This window comes from Melanotaenia boesemani, chromosome 5 (genome assembly GCF_017639745.1).
Source record: "Melanotaenia boesemani isolate fMelBoe1 chromosome 5, fMelBoe1.pri, whole genome shotgun sequence".
Lineage (NCBI taxonomy): Eukaryota > Metazoa > Chordata > Actinopteri > Atheriniformes > Melanotaeniidae > Melanotaenia > Melanotaenia boesemani.
In genome coordinates, this window is record NC_055686.1 from 38555998 (window position 1) to 38575471 (window position 19474).

At 41.2% G+C, this 19474-nt stretch overlaps 1 protein-coding gene across 2 annotated transcripts in view; it reads left to right on the forward strand.

The window, feature by feature from the left end:
* The window catches only part of si:dkey-172j4.3 (diacylglycerol kinase delta), a 101587-nt gene that overhangs the window by 69817 nt on the left and 12296 nt on the right, over positions 1 to 19474 (forward strand). For both annotated transcript variants that reach the window (XM_041985118.1, XM_041985119.1), the window contains 15 exons: positions 848 to 950; positions 1360 to 1519; positions 1679 to 1787; positions 4896 to 5035; positions 6291 to 6378; positions 6768 to 6859; positions 7921 to 8020; positions 10317 to 10382; positions 12113 to 12284; positions 12405 to 12503; positions 12694 to 12772; positions 12856 to 12963; positions 13296 to 13392; positions 13494 to 13601; positions 13704 to 13817. In XM_041985118.1, coding sequence (XP_041841052.1) covers positions 848 to 950; positions 1360 to 1519; positions 1679 to 1787; positions 4896 to 5035; positions 6291 to 6378; positions 6768 to 6859; positions 7921 to 8020; positions 10317 to 10382; positions 12113 to 12284; positions 12405 to 12503; positions 12694 to 12772; positions 12856 to 12963; positions 13296 to 13392; positions 13494 to 13601; positions 13704 to 13817 — 1635 coding nt within the window. The remainder of the gene's footprint in view (positions 1 to 847; positions 951 to 1359; positions 1520 to 1678; positions 1788 to 4895; positions 5036 to 6290; positions 6379 to 6767; positions 6860 to 7920; positions 8021 to 10316; positions 10383 to 12112; positions 12285 to 12404; positions 12504 to 12693; positions 12773 to 12855; positions 12964 to 13295; positions 13393 to 13493; positions 13602 to 13703; positions 13818 to 19474) is intronic.

Sequence of the window (19474 nt, forward strand, 5' to 3'; positions counted from 1 at the left end):
GCGGTTCTAACTTGACTTGGCCCTGCAACAATCAATAAATTACCAGCTGGGGCAAAGGAATGAGATGAATTTCAGGCATTTGTCATGTCGACTGTTTGCCAACATGTTTCCCACACAAGCATAAAGACTAAAATATGTCAGATGCTACTTTAAGTTACGTTGCTGCCATGGAGTCGCTAAAATAATGCAGCTCTGACTGATAACGTTGCATGTCAAATCAATCATACAAAATAATTTACTTGTGGGGTGTACATTCAGATTTGCCTTTTTAATTGGCAATAGACAAGAATTGTGGGTAAAAGAGCAGGACAACAGCATTTGATGAAGGCAGTTGGATACTGCTACAACTCTTACATTGTGAGTTCTTGCAGTCATTTTTATACCCAATTTAAAGCAGGCTTAATACAGCTGTCAACCAGACCTAATTCGTATAACAAGGATTGTGCAATACTGCGTTTGTTTTAAGTGTAAAACTGCATTAAAACTTATAGAGGCCACTCCATACTACAAAATAGAAGTAATCCAGCTAAGAGATCCAGCTGAGTCATGTTTGTAAGTCACACTCAGTTACAGGGATATAACTTCATGCTTTCACTTTGTCTCATGTACCCTTAGCAAAAGCTCTTTTTTTACTGTACAGTAACACACAGTGCAAAGTCTAATCCTCAGTGCACAAACACAAAGGAAACAATTACACACATCCACATGCACAAATGAATCAGAGGCATTTGTAAAGGTTACAGAACTGGCATTTGGTGCATTTCAGAGGGATGTAATGACCTTTCTGCTTCTACTGAAGTATAGACTTACTATGGAGACCAATAACTCTGTGTGCATGTCTGTGCAGGTCCACAACAGCTGTAAAGAACAAATGGGAAAGGTGTGTCCTCTGGGTCAATGTCGAGTGTCAATCATCCCTCCCACTGCACTCAACAGCATCGACTCAGATGGTGAGACACACACATGTAAACACACTCAGGCTTTTTTTCCTCACATAATTGCATTAACAGGTTCAAAGTTCAGGACCGTCAACCTTCAACGTCATGTGTGAAAATCCTTTGAATGCACACAGGTTGACCCTGAAACTGACCCCAGGATTTTTCTGCTGGTACAGTTTTTAATTCTAAGTAGTCCTCTTAGTCCCAGACATGAATCAGGAAAACAGCAGGTTAAATAAATTTTAAAGATGTAAGTGTACTTTGAATAATCATTTCCTGCTTTTCTTATTTAGTTATTGTATCTGACATCCGGAGTCCATCACATGCAGCCTTCTTAACGAGAACAGTGGCTCATATAATTGAAGTATTTCCCAGGTTGTTAGGCTGTGAAAACATGTTTGCTTATTTTTCTTGTTGTCAGGCTTCTGGAAGGCCACCTCTGCGTCGTGCTCCAGCCCTCTCTTGGTCCTGGTCAACTCCAAAAGCGGCGACAACCAGGGAGTCAAATTCCTGCGCAAGTTCAAGCAGCTGTTGAACCCAGCTCAGGTTTTTGACCTGATGAACGGAGGACCGGAGCTCGGGTACCTTATTTAAACTTTCATTGCTATCATTTTGTAAACGCTAACAGTTGATTTATTTATTTTTATTTTTTTAATTTTTGTTTATTTAAATGAGTTAAATAAGCTGTAATTGCATGATAATGCTGCTCATGGGAGTTTTACATCCTCTCCTCCATTCAGCCTGCGGCTCTTCCAGAAGTTTGTGACATTTCGGATTCTGGTGTGTGGGGGAGACGGCAGCGTGGGCTGGGTGCTCTCAGAGCTGGATAAACTCAGCCTCCATAAACAGGTGAGAACAGCAAAGTGAAGATGGAGGAGGAGGAGGGGTTGATGCTATGGTCCTGATGTGAGGTAACTCTTCTGTGCTAATATCCCGGATTTTGCTGCATTGCGTATAAATATGTTTTAATATGACATTGCCTTGATGTTGTCAGGACAACTACTTTGAAAAGAAATTAATTTAGATCTTAATTTTTATCTTAATTTATCCAACTGTAAAATAAATTGTTTATTGCTGAGCAAAGGAGTGGAAAAAATTGGCTTGATCATGTGAATAAATGAATTGTTATTGTGTAATTATTTTACATAAATTAATTTCATGCTACATCAACACATTTTTTTATTCCCAATTAATAAATCCGGTTCGATCCCGTTTAATCTCAGGTCATGTTGAACTAAACCTGTTTAATGCTTCGATCAGGCTCCGTTTAAACAGCTGATAATCAGCTGATCTGTGTCTGTGTGGTTAAAATGTGGAAATATGAGGTCATTTCTGTCTGATAAATGTAAGCTGCACTGACTGGGAAGAGTTGGCTTCGTAACATTAATGAGGATTTTCACGCACTACTCTCATCGAGGGGCAAATTGCATCCAAGCTGCAAGGCGAGAAAAAAGATGTTCAGAAAGTAGCTGCAACAAAACAAAAAGAAAGGAAATTTGTGTTTGGTAAATTATTTCTCTCCTTTAATAATACGAACGGGTGTTTCATTAAACATCGTTGGAAAGCCTGATTAGTCACCTTTACAATAATATAGAACTGGTAAGGATCGTTGTAAAGGTAACTAATCAGGCTTTCCAACGATGTTTAATAATACAACCCCAAGAAGTAATACTAAGGAGGAAATTATCAAACACAATTTTCCTTCGTTTTTGTGCTAAGTTTAGTTGTAGACCTGGATGCAGGGTGGATCTGTTAGTCTTGTTTATACTGTGTGGGGTCATAATGTCCGTATAGCAAGGCAGGAGTTTGGAGAGTTTAGGCTCATCCCGGAGCTGCTTCAGTGGAGTGACCACTTCCAGGTTTAAGACTGAGTTGTAAACAATGACTGATAATTTGTTTGAAGGTGGGTACATACTACATGATTATCGGGACGATTTTTGTCCCCCTTACAATCGAAGCCAGCAAAGACCGGGTTTCTGATGTTTGCAAACGACAGCGTGTCTGATTTTGCTGTGGTGTGGGGTGTGTTGAGAGTAATTTTGTTCTGCCTGATCTGCTCGGAAGATAAACATTGAACATGTTTAATATTAGCAACTAGAAATCCTGAAGTGTGTGGGGCCTCCTGAGAGGAGCCGAGCACTGGGTCCGCTCCTTTACCCTCAGCCGGGCGGTGACCCGGGGAGAAGTGATGACGAGCGGCGGAGGAGGAATTTGCCGTTTAAATGGAGAGGAAAGCATTTGCAAGGATCTTTCAGGGTGAAATTGATCATAAAAATAACAAAAAGTTATTAATAAAGTCAGAATTTTGTACACATTTCTTTCAGGTTGTAGTTCCACTGGAGGTCTTTTAACATATAAGGACAATCAGATTGGAAAAGAACTTCACTAGAGCAGCTGAAAAGATTATCAGCAGAAGCTGTTTGAGGAATCCTAATAATGTGAAGTTATCTGCTGAACAAATGAAGGCTGAAGATCAACATTATTTATCAAGTTTATCTGCAGACAGACCCTGCGAGGCATGCGGTCCACATCCCACCATCTCCATGACTTTTTCCATAAAAAGCTTTTTTTTGGTAAAGTAAGCGGCTGAAAACAACCCTCATTGCTTCCCCCTGTTTGTCCTCCATGTTTGTTTACACTAAAGTCACGTTTGACTACGTGAGATTTGGAATATTGCGCATGAAGAACCTGCTGAAGAGTCGGTTAGTACACACCACACACTATAAAATCAGTGTGGTCTCTAAATCTGTGAAGGTTTGAAGAATTCTGTAATGTTTGCCAACCTTACGGTGATTTAAGATTTGCCAGGTTCCCCATGCATGGCAAGCCTGATCAGCTCAGCAAAGATTCCTTCTGAGTCACGCAGCAACATGGACATGACCAGGCTTGGAGCTGTAAACTGCATCTAATGTAAAAGCCTCTTAAGACAGGAGAGAATTAAGGTCTCATGACGGCGATCCCGACTTTCTCTGGATGTGTTTACAGTGTGCGCCAACAATCCGAGTTTGGTTATGAAAAGATTTCTTGCGTTTAAAAAGAGAAAAAGGGGGAGAAATCAGCTTTCTTGTATTTAGCGCCACATAACTGATACTGATTGTTTTTGCTGCTAACAAGACGAGCTAAGAAGCAACACACAAACACTGCAGACGGTTGATTTGTCAGAGAGAAAAATCACTGCTGGCCTAAACAAGACTTTCTGTGCAGCAATGCAAACACAGCAGCGTCGTTCCTTTAGGTGTTATGTGTCCTTTTTGTTTGCTTTTCTTGTTGTTTTTTAACCTTCATCTGCCCACCATCATAACATCCAGATTTGCTTTTCCAAGGAGAACTGAATGGACATAACAGAAATTAAGCTTTAAGCATATCAAACTTGATATTTGAGCATTATTCTTTATTTTAGTGTTTTTCTGAGTTACATGTTAATTATGGACTAGATAAGGAGAAACAAGGAGAAGGAGAGCGTGACAGCTGGACAACTCAAACAGAGAAACCCAACAACCAGCTGTTAGATCCGCTGTAAGAAAAAGCAGACAATCATAGGGAGCACCTGTAGGAAGACAAACAGCATGAGTAACAACACTAGCAACAAGACTACAAGAACATAACTGTAGCTTCTGGTGCTCAAACCTGCACAACAACAACACATGTATGTCTTCTAAATGCAGGAAAATGTTCATCAGTTATGAATCATCTAACTTTTCTTTATGATAAGTTATCCATCTCCTTCACTAAAACCCTCATTCTCAGCTTTGGATGAAAGTATCTGTTTAATGAATGTTATGTAGTAAAAACAGGGAAGAGGGAGTTTTCAGAGATCTGAAGATGTTTGACTTAAAGAACACATATTGTTTGAATCAGCAGTTTAGCTCGATGGGGGTTAATTAGATCTGTGCTGAGGCGACTTCATGCTGTTATAACTTATCTCAGCCAGAATCACCTGCTTCCATGTCTCCACAGTGTCAGCTCGGTGTGCTGCCGCTGGGCACAGGTAATGACTTGGCTCGTGTTTTGGGCTGGGGAGGTCTCTGCGATGACGACGCTCAGCTACTACAGATCCTGGAGAAGCTGGAGAGAGCCACCACCAAAATGCTGGACCGGTAAGGAAAGCAACATGCTTTCATCTAACTCCTTACAGAAAACATGCTTTCTTCCTGTCACCTGACTCTTTAACAAACAAACCGAGACAGCCAGCTCACAACCAGGGATGTTCTCAGTTGACCCCTGTGATGGGAATGTTTGGGGTTATATCTTGTTGGGTGGGTTCCTAAATGAAGCCCATTCGGTTGTTATATTTGACTTTATTTGCTTAAAGGACAACAAACAGGGCCAGGAAGCAGTCAAAGCAATAAAGATAACTGGATGAGATTTCTCCACCAAAGGCTGTTCATTTCTTCTCCTGCCTGAGAGGAGAAGTCGTATTAAAAGGAAGTTTTGATGCCACGGAGCTTAGTAGTGGGAGGCCCAAAATGAAGCAGCTGGAGCTGGTGGTTGTTGTTTTACAGATGTCTGTGCAGACAAACAACAACAAAGAAAACAGCTATTTTTTGACATATGGTCAAGGTTTACCACTGTAAATGATGTGGCTGTTTTTTAATCAAAATGAGCTCTACTCCCCGTCTCTACTGTCTACTACTGATGCATTTAGGTTGTAAACAGGATTTTTTTAGCTAATCAGTGTAAAATAGCAGTGGATTCCACCAGGGTGTGAGGTGTATGTTTGCAGACTTTTACGTATGCATGTTGGAATGTGGAACATGCTGCACATACCTGAATGACATGTTCAGTGTGTGGACGTCCCATCGCAAGCTTCATCATCTTCCTCATTCTGAAGCAGTTACTTCTGCATAGTGATGACTTCAGCTGTTGATAGAAGGCAGTTTCTAGTCTAAGTATTAAATATTTTGGCACTGAGGTATCAAGAAAAAGAAAGACCACAAAATGATGGACATAAAATCTCATTTTTAATTTAAAGTATTCAATTAGCCCTTTAACAAAAGAAAACATGGCATATATGTACAGCTTATTACCATCTTTTTTTTTAATCACATCCATCTAAACCAAGTCAGACTCATCCATATTTTAACCTGAAAACTGACACAACACAGGTTTTATAGCTCAGATTAGATGTTTTCTTCTATTGTTTGTTTTTTTTTAAAGAAAAGCCTATTAAGTTTATAATAACATTAAGTTTTATAAAATAACTTCTTCATCCTCAGCTTGAACTACAGGTGAGTTTTTCTTATCTTCTATCAGCAGTGAAAGCATTAGGACACAAAGCTCGCGGCCTCCCGCCTCTGATCTTGAACTGATGAAGTCTGTATATCCGCTGCTTGACATCCGTGTGTTTTTCAGGTGGAGTGTGATGACATACGAGGTGCCCACCACCAACAAACACACACCGATAGTGAAGGAAGATGACGGCCTCGATTCTCCTCAGCAGGTAAATTACCCCACACAACTTTTAGGAGGCTGTCTACCTTTCGATGGATAGCATCCATAAGAGCACACAAGCTGAGAGGAATTATTTTGGAAAACATCCACTGAGAATAAACTGATCCTGGCAGGTGGAAAGCCAAAGCAATCAGGCCTAAACCACAGGGAGTGGTGCGGATATTGACAAAGGGCAGCTCTTCGTTTCAGAAACTGAACTCTGTCTCTAAACTGCCTAATATGAAGGAGATGCTACAGAAACATATCATATCCTGTCCAAATATGAATGAAATCATCAGAGATGATGTCTGTACGGGTCATGTATGATTTTTTTTTCTAGCATCTGTAATGAAAAAAGAAAGAAAACTATTTCTGAAGTTTTTCTCTTGCATGTCCCAGATCCACATAACTCAGTATGCTGACTCCGTGGCCTCTCACCTCGCCAAGATCCTGGACTCAGACAACCACAGTGACGTCATCTCCTCTGCTAAGTACGTGCTGCAAATTCCTTCACAAACGGGAAGAAAAACCAGAGAGGAAAGGTAGAAAGTGAGAGGAAGATGTGAATGCAGGGTGGGTAAAAACAAAGGCTGAGGGAGAGCAGAGTGATGTTAAGAGAAAGAGGCGAGCGATTGTCTGGTCAGCAGCTATCGATTTTCTGTTCGGGGCTCATCCTGAGGACTCACACTTAAGTGTGTGAGTGTGTGCTGCTGCTTGTGAGTGAAAGAGACTGGTGAATCAGTGTTGGGGGGTCATCCTCAGTGCATTAGTACGTAGCAGTCGTCCTCTGGAGAAGCGCAGCGGCCATTACAGAGCATTTTCTCCACCGCTCTGCGTGCGCTTTAAACCAGAGCTGATTGCTGGTTAACGGCTGAAACACCTCCGGGATTCAGCATACACACAAAGTGCACTTCCACAGTACACTCGTGATGTTGTTGGATAAGAAAACATGTCGTTTTGTTTTTTTATTTTTAGATTTCTACATGCACATTGAAATTTTAACAGGAATCATCAGGATAAGGAAGATGACTGTAGCTTATCTCTTGTACAAGGCTAATGGCTTTCCTCAAATATTAACAACGAGCTTTGAGTGGAACAACAGGGTCACACTGATGATAACGATGAAAGCGATGAATCAGAGCCCAGCTAAAAGAACACATCTGTATTTTTTACTCTGTAACTTTAATCAAACTTGCCAGCCAAAGACTTTCAGAAAAATCTAATCTGTGTACTTCAGCAGAAGACAGACACGACTCATTTTACAGTATCTAATATTTGCTAAATACATAAGTGCTATGTGAGCTTAGAGCAAGCTCATGCTGAGTCATACAGCAGCTGAGAGTAAACGTAAGCATGTGGAGGCGGCGTAGCTGACAGGCAGGGAGGCGGCAGTAAAACACCATCATGCGTGTTCGTGTGTGTGTAATCTCTAGAGCAGTGAATCACCAAATCTTCATCATGTTAACCACATAATCTGTTTGCTTCTTGGTGTTAATCACGTTAGCCATCTCTGCCCCTCCCCCCCTGTCCTGCCTCACCCTTCTCCCGGCAGGTTTCTGTGTGGGACGGTGAACGATTTTGTGGTGGAGGTGGGGAAGGCGTACGAGAGAGCCACAGAGAACAAGGAGGAGGCAGATGCCATGGCAAAGAAGGTAAATGGCTTTGTGTGTGTGTGTGTGTGTGTGTGTGTGTGTGTGTGTGTGTGTGTGTGTGTGTGTTATGTAAGCACTTGTATAACACTAACTAGTGGGCAAGTGTAGGTGTGTGTACAATATATAATGGATATTATGGTTAAAGGCTCCGTGTTACCACGCCCTCCGGCTCTCTGACTAGTAAATAATTTGACTCTTTGTAAGAGTTTGAATGAGACACCGAGGCTGAACCTGAGAGGTTATATGAGCGGGTACATTTTGTAACAGGCTTGAAAGGTCAGATCAAAGAACCTGAACCTGATCAACCTTTGTAGTTTTACCGGGTATTACTACTTTTTTACCCATTAGATCTCCGGTGTTATCCATACAGGACCGGATTTAGATATTTTGGGGACCAAGGCAAACACAGCCATTCAGCCCTTATTTATCCATTAACCATAGCTCATTATGTTCAGTAGACTTCACTCAGACTGAATAGTAGCTTGGTTCCCAAGGCAGTTTCCAACCTTTTCCTAATGGTGAAGTTCACCTCATTATTCCCTTATTGCTTTATTTTTAGACCCCCTTTAGCTGAAGCTAATGTAGCAGCTACCCTTCCTGAGGTTCACATCTTACACGAATCACTATAAATCATACAGAATAAAAAAACGAAGCTACAGTGCCAGGGGCAACATGACTTACATTTTGCTTTTATTCAAAAACATTTGCATAAGTGAAAATGGAAACGAGTGGTTTGAAATACAGTGTGGCTGGATTTAAAAATTTCCTCCTAATTATTAACCTTTGATTGTGTTTTAAGACCTTCACACACATGTGGGCAGTGGCAACATTAGCCCCAGCAAACCTTCACAGATTAATATTTTTCTAGGGACCTCTGGCTTAGGCTAACAGAAAAGGTGCTGCTAAGACTGAAATCCAGTCCCAGTGTGAGCTGAACCTCCTTTAGAGCCGAACATGGTGATTCTGTGAGGATTTACAGCAGCTTTTACACTAGGGCTGGTCGACATGAACCAAACTTCATATCTCTATATTCATTACCTGAATCACAATATAAAATATATCTCAGTATAATTTTCCTCGTCAAGTAACCAGAGAGACATTTTTAATTTACAGCCTTGAGTGCAAAACATATTTTTATTAAAACAGCTGACACTGAAATTAAAGTATCTCTTTATTAAATTAAATACTCTTAAAACAAAAGGAATGAAAATATTTTTAAACGACCAAACTTAAAATGCAAAAAGACTTTTAACTTAAAACAAGTTATCTGAATATAAACAATATTCCCTCGTTCTATACCGTGTGTGATAACGTCTCAATATATTTAAAAATCTCTATAAATTGCCCTTTTTTACACATATTTCTACTGATGCAGATCAGTGGATCAGATCACCCCCAAATGTCTGAACCATTTAGTCATTCTCAACCCACGTCAGGTGGTAAAGTAGTTTCTGTCCCGTTCCTTTAGCTTTCAGCAATATTAGAAACATGAGGGCTGCTATCTTTACTCCAAGAACCAAACACACCAAGTAGTCTTTTCCACCCAGCGTATGTTAACTTTTCATCTTTCAACTACCATGTTTGTTGTGCCTTATAGAGAAGAAAGTGTTTCAGTTAACAGCACAACAAAATGACCCATTTAGCACCAAGTGGACGGTAAGACGTTCAAACATAAGCCTTTTCTGGGACATGAAATACATTTAACCTTAACAACTTTTTCTTTGTTTAGACTCAAGACAACAAACATTTTAGTCTAAATTCTACCTGTGTAACTAAGGTAACCAAACCAAAATCCAATTAGCAGCACAAACATCTAAACGTTTGAGGCTTAGTTTGACGGTTTTAAAGATGTAATCATGAAGCAAACATGGTCGAACTCAACGTCTAGTGGCTGTCAGGCTTTAGTACAAACACTTTAGAAAACAAAAATCTTCTCTGTTGGCAGAAGCCTCCACAAAACCCTCCTTTCAGACCACTTCGAGTTTCATCCCACTTGTCCATCCATTTCCAAATAATGTGATGCTCTGTTGGTGCCTGGTAGGAAACCAGCCTATTACCTCTCCAAATATCCGTCTCTCAGTGCTGTATAAGAGCATGTATTGATTTCAGGTTGGTATTAGGTTTTACTGCAGCTGCACACAATGAGCATTTGATAAGCTGTGTGCAGTATTGATGTCTGCTCTTATCTCCAAATATACACTCTCTTTATGTGATTATGAAGTGAGCAGGGGAGCAATATAAACAATAAAAATACCTTAATTTCTTCCTTTCTCTCCATTTCTATGTCTCCTCCCAGTGTGCACTGCTAAATGAGAAACTTGATTCCCTGGTCAAGGCCTTGAGTGAGGAAGCAGAAGCGCAGGTAAAAATGGTCATCACACACTTCTCTGAGCAGAATGAACCAGCTCAGTCCTAAAAGCTTAACACCAAAACAGCTCCAAGATGGCAGGACTGTGTCTCACAAAACACATCAAATGTGGCACCAAAATCAATGTTGAACACTTGAAATGGGGTCATAGTGTGTTTGTTTATCATCAGGTGGATTTAAGGTTTGATTTTTATGATGCAGATTCCCAACCTGTGGTTCAGGATCTATATGAGAGGCCACTGCATTAACCTATGGGATCACAGGATCAGCGTTTAGTATTTCCAGGTTCAGAAAAATATTCAGAAGATAATAAAATAACTACCTTCTTGTAAAAATCAAGATTTAATTCAATATTCATGAATGTGTCCTGATTTTCTATAACGACTGACCCTCTAATGAAACCTGGTTTGCTGCTTTTTAGCCCTCTTTTAAGATTCATTGCTTTTAGTAGTTTGTTACCAAGCTAGTACAATATGCACCAGCCAGCCATAAAACTAGAACCACTTACTTATTTTGAAATATGTCCCCTTTGTCCCCCAAACAGCCCTGGCTCCTTGAGGTAGACCTCTGAACGAACGCTTTGACAGTGGTAACAAACGGGGCATTGATTGATCAGTTTTCTTTGTTCAACATACCCTAGAGATGTCTTTTTAACCATTTTGGATAAAATGAATTAATCCAGGCCTTTGTCATTTAGGACTGGTTTCATGGGTGTGTGGTAGTGGTAGCTTAGTGGTTACAGGGGTGGGCTTGGGTCTGGAGGTCTGGATTTACCAATAACCTGTTCAAACCTCTAAAAAAATGTTGTGATTTATGGCATTAAAATCAACATTGAGAAAAAAGACATATAAACTCACTGTGTTCATACATTAAGAACCAGGATTAGCCTTTTGAGCAGTTAGTCCTGATGTGCATGAGTGAGTCGTGAATATCCATGACCTTTGTCAACAGTTTACGACGTTTTCCTCCTTGCACATCTTGACCACTGGAGACTGGGAATGAAGAGGATGCCATCCAGCTATTGCCAGACCCACTCAAGTCTTTACAATCATCTATTTATGTCTGCTTCCAAAACACTATCTTCAGGTCCAAAATGTTCGGTTGTAATATATTCCACCACTTCCAGGTGCCTTTTCCATAAGACAATGTTTCTTACTTTGCCTGTCAGTAGTCATAATGTACTGGCTGAACAGTATAAGGATACTTGTCATATTTACATGTCTTTGGAGCATTATGTGGCAAAATAAAATGTTCACGAAGGCGATGTTACACATCTCTGGTTTCCTCATAGGGAGCTTAACAACACAACATCAGTTATCTGTGTGTGTTTCCTTTCCCTTTGGATTTTCTTATTTACAGACTGATGCAGGTCTTGTCAAAGAAACAGCAGAGCTTTCAAAATGTCGTTATGCTTTTAAGCTCAATAAAACTGGAAGTGCACTGAATTTTAGCCACTCATCCTGCAGCAGCTCTGCCTGTAAATGAAACTAAGTGCTGCTTCTCAGCGTCACACACAAGCAGACAAGTGATGTTGCTCTTAAGCCAGAATAGTAAAAAATGAATTTGTGCAAAGACATGCTGGTTATACTGCTGCTGTGGTGACACTGAAGTACTCCCACCACTCGTAAAATGTAACGGATCTTAAGGGGAAGGCAAGTTGTGTCTGACAGTCACTTAACAGGAATATACTTGACAGGTTTTACAACTCATTTATTTTCATCCAGGTGGTACCAGCAGGTTCAGTTCCCAGCCAGGAAAGCAGCAGCTCAAGTCCAGGAGAAAGTGGCGGTGAGTCTGGTTCGGAAAGTAAAACATATCGGTCCAAGGAGCAGCTGATGCTCAGAGCCAACAGCCTGAAGAAAGCCCTGAGACAGATCATCGAGCAGGCTGAGAAAGGTGACACAGCGGCCAGCAGGCCTTTTTCTTCTTCTCCTTTATCTATTGCTGTCATCTTTTTAAAACTTCCAGATATAAGTGTGCTGTGTGCAGTTCACTAACCACGCATCGTCATTTCAGTGGTGGACGAGCAGAACCGACACACACAAGTCCAGAGGATGCCATCCTTATCCTCCATCAAAAGAGAGAACAGTGAGGAGCTGAAGGATGCTGAGCCACGTAAGTGTTCTTCTAGTTTGAGCTCAGGAGGGACTCTAGTGAAGAGACAGAGTCCAAAAAAGCTGTCCACATTTGTATCACTCAGCCAAGCAGATCCTGTCAGAGGTGGTTTGAAGAAACCTCAATCCATCGATCTAAAATGTCAAGACAACATAAAAAGAACCTCTTCCCTCCTCTGTATTTTATCCAGGAGGTTTGAGTCCCACGGCCCCCATCGTCCTGGAGAAACCAGAGAACCTCAACAATGTCCTCTTCAGCGAAGACACTGTGTAAGTCTGTGTGTGTGTTGACTCCATCTTGTCTGTGTGTGCATGTCATCTTGCATTAATTAACAGTCTGCATGTATCCGTAGACAATGCTCAGAGAAGTGTGTGATGAACAACTACTTCGGCATCGGTCTGGACGCCAAAATCTCCCTCGAGTTCAACAACAAGAGAGACGAGCACCCGAAGAAATGCAGGTACAGAAACAATATGTGGGTCCACAGAGAAGTGCTTAGCTAAATGATGTCACTCATTAATCACTTTTCATTTAAGTGGCATCTTGTTTTCTCATTGGCTTATTTTCTTTGTTTTTATTTACAAGAAGGGGTAACATAAATATTAACAACTGCAGTATAAATATACACATTTGATAAGTGATAACACGATCATTAGATTAAAAATCCAACATTAAGAAATAAAAGTTCTGCCACTCGCTGATTCCATTCCTTGATCAGTAAAGTTAGAACCTAAAGAATCCAGGTCAGAGTAACACCAGATCTGATGGGTCGTCTCCTGTCTCCGTCTTCAGTAGTCGCACAAAGAACATGATGTGGTATGGAGTCCTGGGGACCAAAGAACTGCTCCAGAAGACTTACAAGAACCTGGAGCAGCGAGTTCAGCTGGAGGTCAGGCACACAGAGAGAGATTTCTATTAACAAACAAAAAAAGTTATTTCTATTCTGAGTAAGAAACTACAATCTGCTGATCTCCTCCTCTGTTTCCACAGTGTGATGGGGTTCACATTTCTCTGCCCAGTCTACAGGGTCTGGCTGTTCTCAACATCCCCAGCTACGCAGGTGGAATCAACTTCTGGGGAGGCACCAAGGAAGATAATGTGAGTGTTATGAAGCCAGGCTTTTAAGAAGATCCAAAACTGACCAAACAGAAGGGCCAAGTTTGAAAGAAATGGTTTCTCTTGTTTCGTCTGCTTTTTCAGAACTTTGGCGCTCCGTCATTTGATGATAAGAAGCTGGAGGTGGTGGCAGTGTTTGGCAGCATGCAGATGGCCGTTTCCAGAGTCATCAACCTGCAGCACCATCGCATTGCACAGGTAACACACACCCAGCTGCTTAAAACGTGTTCGCACTTTGGTGCAAGTCCTTGTAAAACTTACCCGTTGATCAGTGTTGTGGCCTTCCTCCTGTTAGCTTGTACGTACATGGTTGTACACAGTTTTCTTGGTTCTTTGATATTTCTTTATTGATTCAGTTGTGTTTTTGTGATTTCTTTATTAAGTTAGACATTTCATACTCAGTTTTTAATTGGTCGTTAATAAGAAAAGCTAAAGCACGTGTTTCCATGTTAGATGGAAGAACGGTAACATACCCTCGGCTAGCAGTTGAAATTTTGTAATATTAAATAACTATGCAATAAAAAGTAGGAGCACAATTCAAATTATCTGATGAACAAAAAATACATATTTGAGCTTGTTTCTATTAGCTGATGAAATAAAGGAATTATTTTCTTGTAAAAAGTTACAAAAATATTTAAAGTATTTTAACTCAAAATTGTTTTGGCCCATGTTTACTGTCTTGCTGTCTTCATCACTTTCCCAAATGACCCATAACAGCCTGCAGTATATATAGTATATCTATGGTTTATTTTAGGTACATATGTGTCTCTTGTACAAGCAGAGAGGGAACTGCTTTTTAATGTGGTCCAGGGCTCAGTTGGGTGAAATCAGACCATGTTGACTCAGAAAAGAAAAACTTTAGTCAACATCTCAAAGGCTTCGTTCACACTGCAGCTCAGTTCCCAATTTTTTCCCACATGGGACCCATACCAGATTTTTTAATGACAATCTGAACAGCTCAAATCCGTTGTCTTTATTTTTTTATCCAACCCAGGCCCCTTTCATATGTGGTCCTAGATCGGATGCATATCCCATCTGAGTCAAAGCGACCTCAGTCTGAGCGGTCATGCTTCATTTCATCTGACTTTGACGTCACAAAAGTGAGACAAACTGCACAATTCTGCCCTGTTGGAAGGGGAAGGGCAGTATTGAACCACTATCGAGTAATTTCATTCATCATACTTGCAAATTGACACACAAACATGTGACGCATCCATCCTCAGGGCTGCCAACTCTCACACATCGGCCGTGAGACTCACACATTTGAGTGAATTCTCACGCTCTCATGCTAATTCTCAGATTTCTCAAGCTGAAACACACATCAAGAGCAATGTCGGCTAATCAGGCGGTTTGGGAAGATTTCCCAGTGGGCTGCGTTACTCTTGGACCGGTGTCCCGGTGAAACAAATAAATAAATAAGTGGGAACGGGCCTACGATATGATCTATCTAAGAAGAATAAATAGTAGTGATGTGCGGATCAATAGTGAAATATCTATTCATCCTATACCAGCATTTATATAACTAAACTAAGTAAGTGAACCAATAAGTAGGAACTACTTCTCATGCCTACCATAGGCATGTTTGAAGGCAGGTACCATCAGCTACCATCAGTTACCATCATGTACCATCAGCTACCATCAGGTACCATCGTGTACCATCAGTTACCATCAGATACCATCAGGTGCCATCAGGTATTATCAGGTACCATCATGTACCATCAGCTACTATCATGTACCATCATGTACCATCAGTTACCATCAGGTGCCATCATGTACCATCAGGTACCATCAGCTGCCATCAGGTACCATCAGGTGCCATCAGGTACTATCAGGTACCATCAGCTACCATCAGTTACCATCAGGTGCTATCATGTACCATCATCTACCATCATGTACCATCATGTACCATCAGCTACTATCATGTACCATCAGATACCATCATCTACCATCAGGTACCATCAGCTACTATCATGTACCATCAGGTACCATCAGGTACTATCATGTACCATCAGGTACCATCAGGTACCATCAGGTGCTATCATGTACCATCATGTACAATCAGCTACCATCAGATACTATCATGTACCATCAGTTACCATCAGTTACCATCAGGTGCTATCATCTACTATCAGGTACCATCATGTACCATCAGCTACCATCAGGTGCCATCATGTACTATCATGTACCATCAGTTACTATCAGGTACCATCAGTTACTATCAGGTACCATCATGTACCATCAGTTACCATCAGTTACCATCAGATACTATCAGGTGCCATCATGTACCATCAGGTGCCATCAGCTACTATCAGCTACCATCAGCTACCATCAGGTGCTATCATGTACCATCAGGTACCATCATATACCATCAGGTACCATCAGGTACTATCAGGTACCATCAGGTACTATCAGGTACCATCATGTACCATCAGGTACTATCATGTACTATCAGGTACCATCAGCTACTATCAGGTACTATCATATACTATCAGGTACCATCAGGTACCATCAGGTACTATCATGTACCATCAGGTACTATCAGCTACCATCAGCTACTATCATGTACCATCAGGTACCATCAGGTGCTATCATGTACCATCAGGTACCATCATGTACCATCAGTTACCATCAGGTGCCATCATGTACTATCATGTACCATCAGATACTATCAGGTACCATCAGGTACTATCAGGTACCATCAGGTACCATCAGGTACCATCAGGTACTATCAGGTACCATCAGGTACTATCATGTACCATCAGTTACCATCAGGTGCTATCATGTACCATCAGGTACCATCATGTACCATCAGGTACCATCAGGTGCCATCGTGTACTATCATGTACCATCAGGTACTATCAGGTACCATCAGGTACTATCAGGTACCATCAGTTACCATCAGGTACCATCAGGTGCCATCATGTACCATCAGGTACTATCAGGTACCATCAGGTGCTATCATGTACCATCATCTACCATCAGATACCATCATATACCATCATGTACCATCAGGTACCATCAGTTACCATCAGGTGCTATCATGTACCATCATGTACCATCAGGTACCATCATGTACCATCAGTTACCATCATGTACCATCAGGTACTATCATGTACCATCAGGTACTATCAGGTACTATCATGTACCATCAGGTACCATCATGTACCATCAGGTACCATCAGTTACCATCATGTACCATCAGGTACCATCAGGTATCATCAGGTGCCATCATGTACCATCAGGTACTATCAGGTACCATCATGTACCATCAGGTACCATCAGGTGCTATCATGTACCATCAGGTACCATCAGGTGCTATCATGTACCATCAGGTACCATCATATACAGTCAGGTACCATCAGGTACTATCATGTACCATCAGGTACTATCAGGTAGTATCAGTTACCATCAGGTACCATCAGGTGCTATCATGTACCATCAGGTACCATCATGTACAGTCAGGTACCATCAGGTACTATCATGTACCATCAGGTACTATCAGGTAGTATCAGTTACCATCAGGTACCATCATGTACTATCATGTACCATCAGGTAGTATCAGTTACCATCAGCTACTATGATGTACCATCAGTTACCATCAGTTACCATCAGGTACCATCATGTACTATCATGTACCATCAGATACTATCAGCTACTATCAGTTACCATCATGTACCATCAGGTACTATCATGTACCATCAGGTACTATCAGGTACTATCAGTTACCATCAGTTACCATCATGTACTATCATGTACCATCATCTACCATCATGTACCATCAGCTACTATCAGGTACCATCAGGTACCACCAGGTACCATCAGGTACTATCAGGTACCATCAGGTACTATCAGGTACTATCAGGTACCATCAGTTACCATCAGTTACCATCAGCTACCATCATGTACCATCAGGTACCACCAGGTACCATCAGGTACCATCAGTTACCATCATGTACCATCAGCTACTATCATGTACCATCAGTTACCATCAGTTACCATCAGGTACCATCAGGTACGACCAGGTACCATCAGGTACTATCAGGTACCATCAGGTACCATCAGTTACCATCAGGTACCATCAGGTACCATCATGTACCACCAGGTACCATCAGGTACTATCAGGTACCATCAGGTACCATCAGTTACCATCAGGTACCATCAGGTACTATCAGGTACCATCATGTACCATCATGTACCATCAGGTACTATCATCTACCATCAGCTACTATCAGGTACTATCATGTACCATCAGGTGCTATCATGTACCATCAGGTACTATCAGGTACCATCATGTACCATCAGGTACTATCATGTACTATCAGGTACCATCAGGTACTATCAGGTACCATCAGGTACTATCAGGTACCATCAGGTACCATCAGGTACCATCAGATGCTATCATGTACCATCAGGTGCTATCATGTACCATCAGGTACTATCATGTACCATCATGTACCATCAGGTACTATCATGTACTATTAGAAGGATAAAATGTGGAGCTGGTGGCTCCTGTATGTGTAGCAATATCACTGGTTTTTAAGTGAAATGGTTTACGTCGGCCTGCTGCTAGATTTAAGTTTTTGTGTTGATGTTTAAACAACAGGAGTTCCTGCCATATTAAAAGAAGTTCAGATGTGCAGTAGGACACATCAGCCACATTGCTGACAGCTGAGGTTATTCGGGATCTGTTTGTTGAGCCTGAAAACGACTTTCGTGATCAATAAGTTATGCCTTCAGAGACTGAGGGCAGGGGCGTTGCTAGACATAGTGCTCTACAGGGGCCCAGGCCCCCATAACTCAGATTATATTTGTGTGTGTTGTAGAATTGACAGTGTTATGTTCCATCTGCTTCCCTTTGCTAATCTGACTGTTACTGTTGCTTCCAAACTACTACTACTAAAACTGAAATAATAATAATACTTTTGAAATAGACTTTCTGAGATAATCCTTTTTTTTGTGTGTTGTCAAACAAAAGTGAGACATACAAATAGAGAATTTATAATCTAATCAAATGTATAAATTCGTATGGGTTTAAGTTACAAAATACTTACAAGTGAATATCAAATTATTGCGATAAATGCAGTCAGCTGACGTTATTTTGAGCTCTTACATGAATTTGGAGGTTTGCTTTGAAAAATCCAGCATAATAAAATCCATATAGTCAGACTTTACTCATATTAATTTATATTCACAGAAAGACATTATTATCAGTGATTGTTGGAAATTTGCTCCAACAAATACGTTTAAATAATTGTGTTGAAATTTATTATCCAGTAAATGTCACTGAGTCATGTTTTGTTTTGAACCTGCTGTCTGACTGGGAACTGTCTGACTGGGACCAATCTTACTGGGAACTGTCTGACTGGGAACTGTCTGACTGGGAACTGTCTGACTGGGACCAATCTTACTGGGACCAATCTTACTGGGAACTGTCTGACTGGGAACTGTCTGACTGGGAACTGTCTGACTGGGAACTCTCTGACTGGGACCAATCTTACTGGGAACTGTCTGACTGGGAACTGTCTGACTGGGAACTGTCTGACTGGGAACTGCCTGACTGGGAACTGTCTTACTGGGACCAATCTTACTGGGAACTGTCTGACTGGGAACTGTCTGACTGGGAACCGTCTGACTTGGAACTGTCTTACTGGGAACTGCCTGACTGGGAACTGCCTTACTGGGAACTGTCTTACTGGGACCAATCTTACTGGGAACTGTCTGACTGGGAAATGGATAAAATATCAACACAAAGCTGAACTGTGTGTCAAATGAGCCTCGGTGTCCAATGATTAGCGGTAACAGCTTTGATGAATTTCTGATCGTAATTAATCAGTGTTGTCCCTAAATGCTGTGGC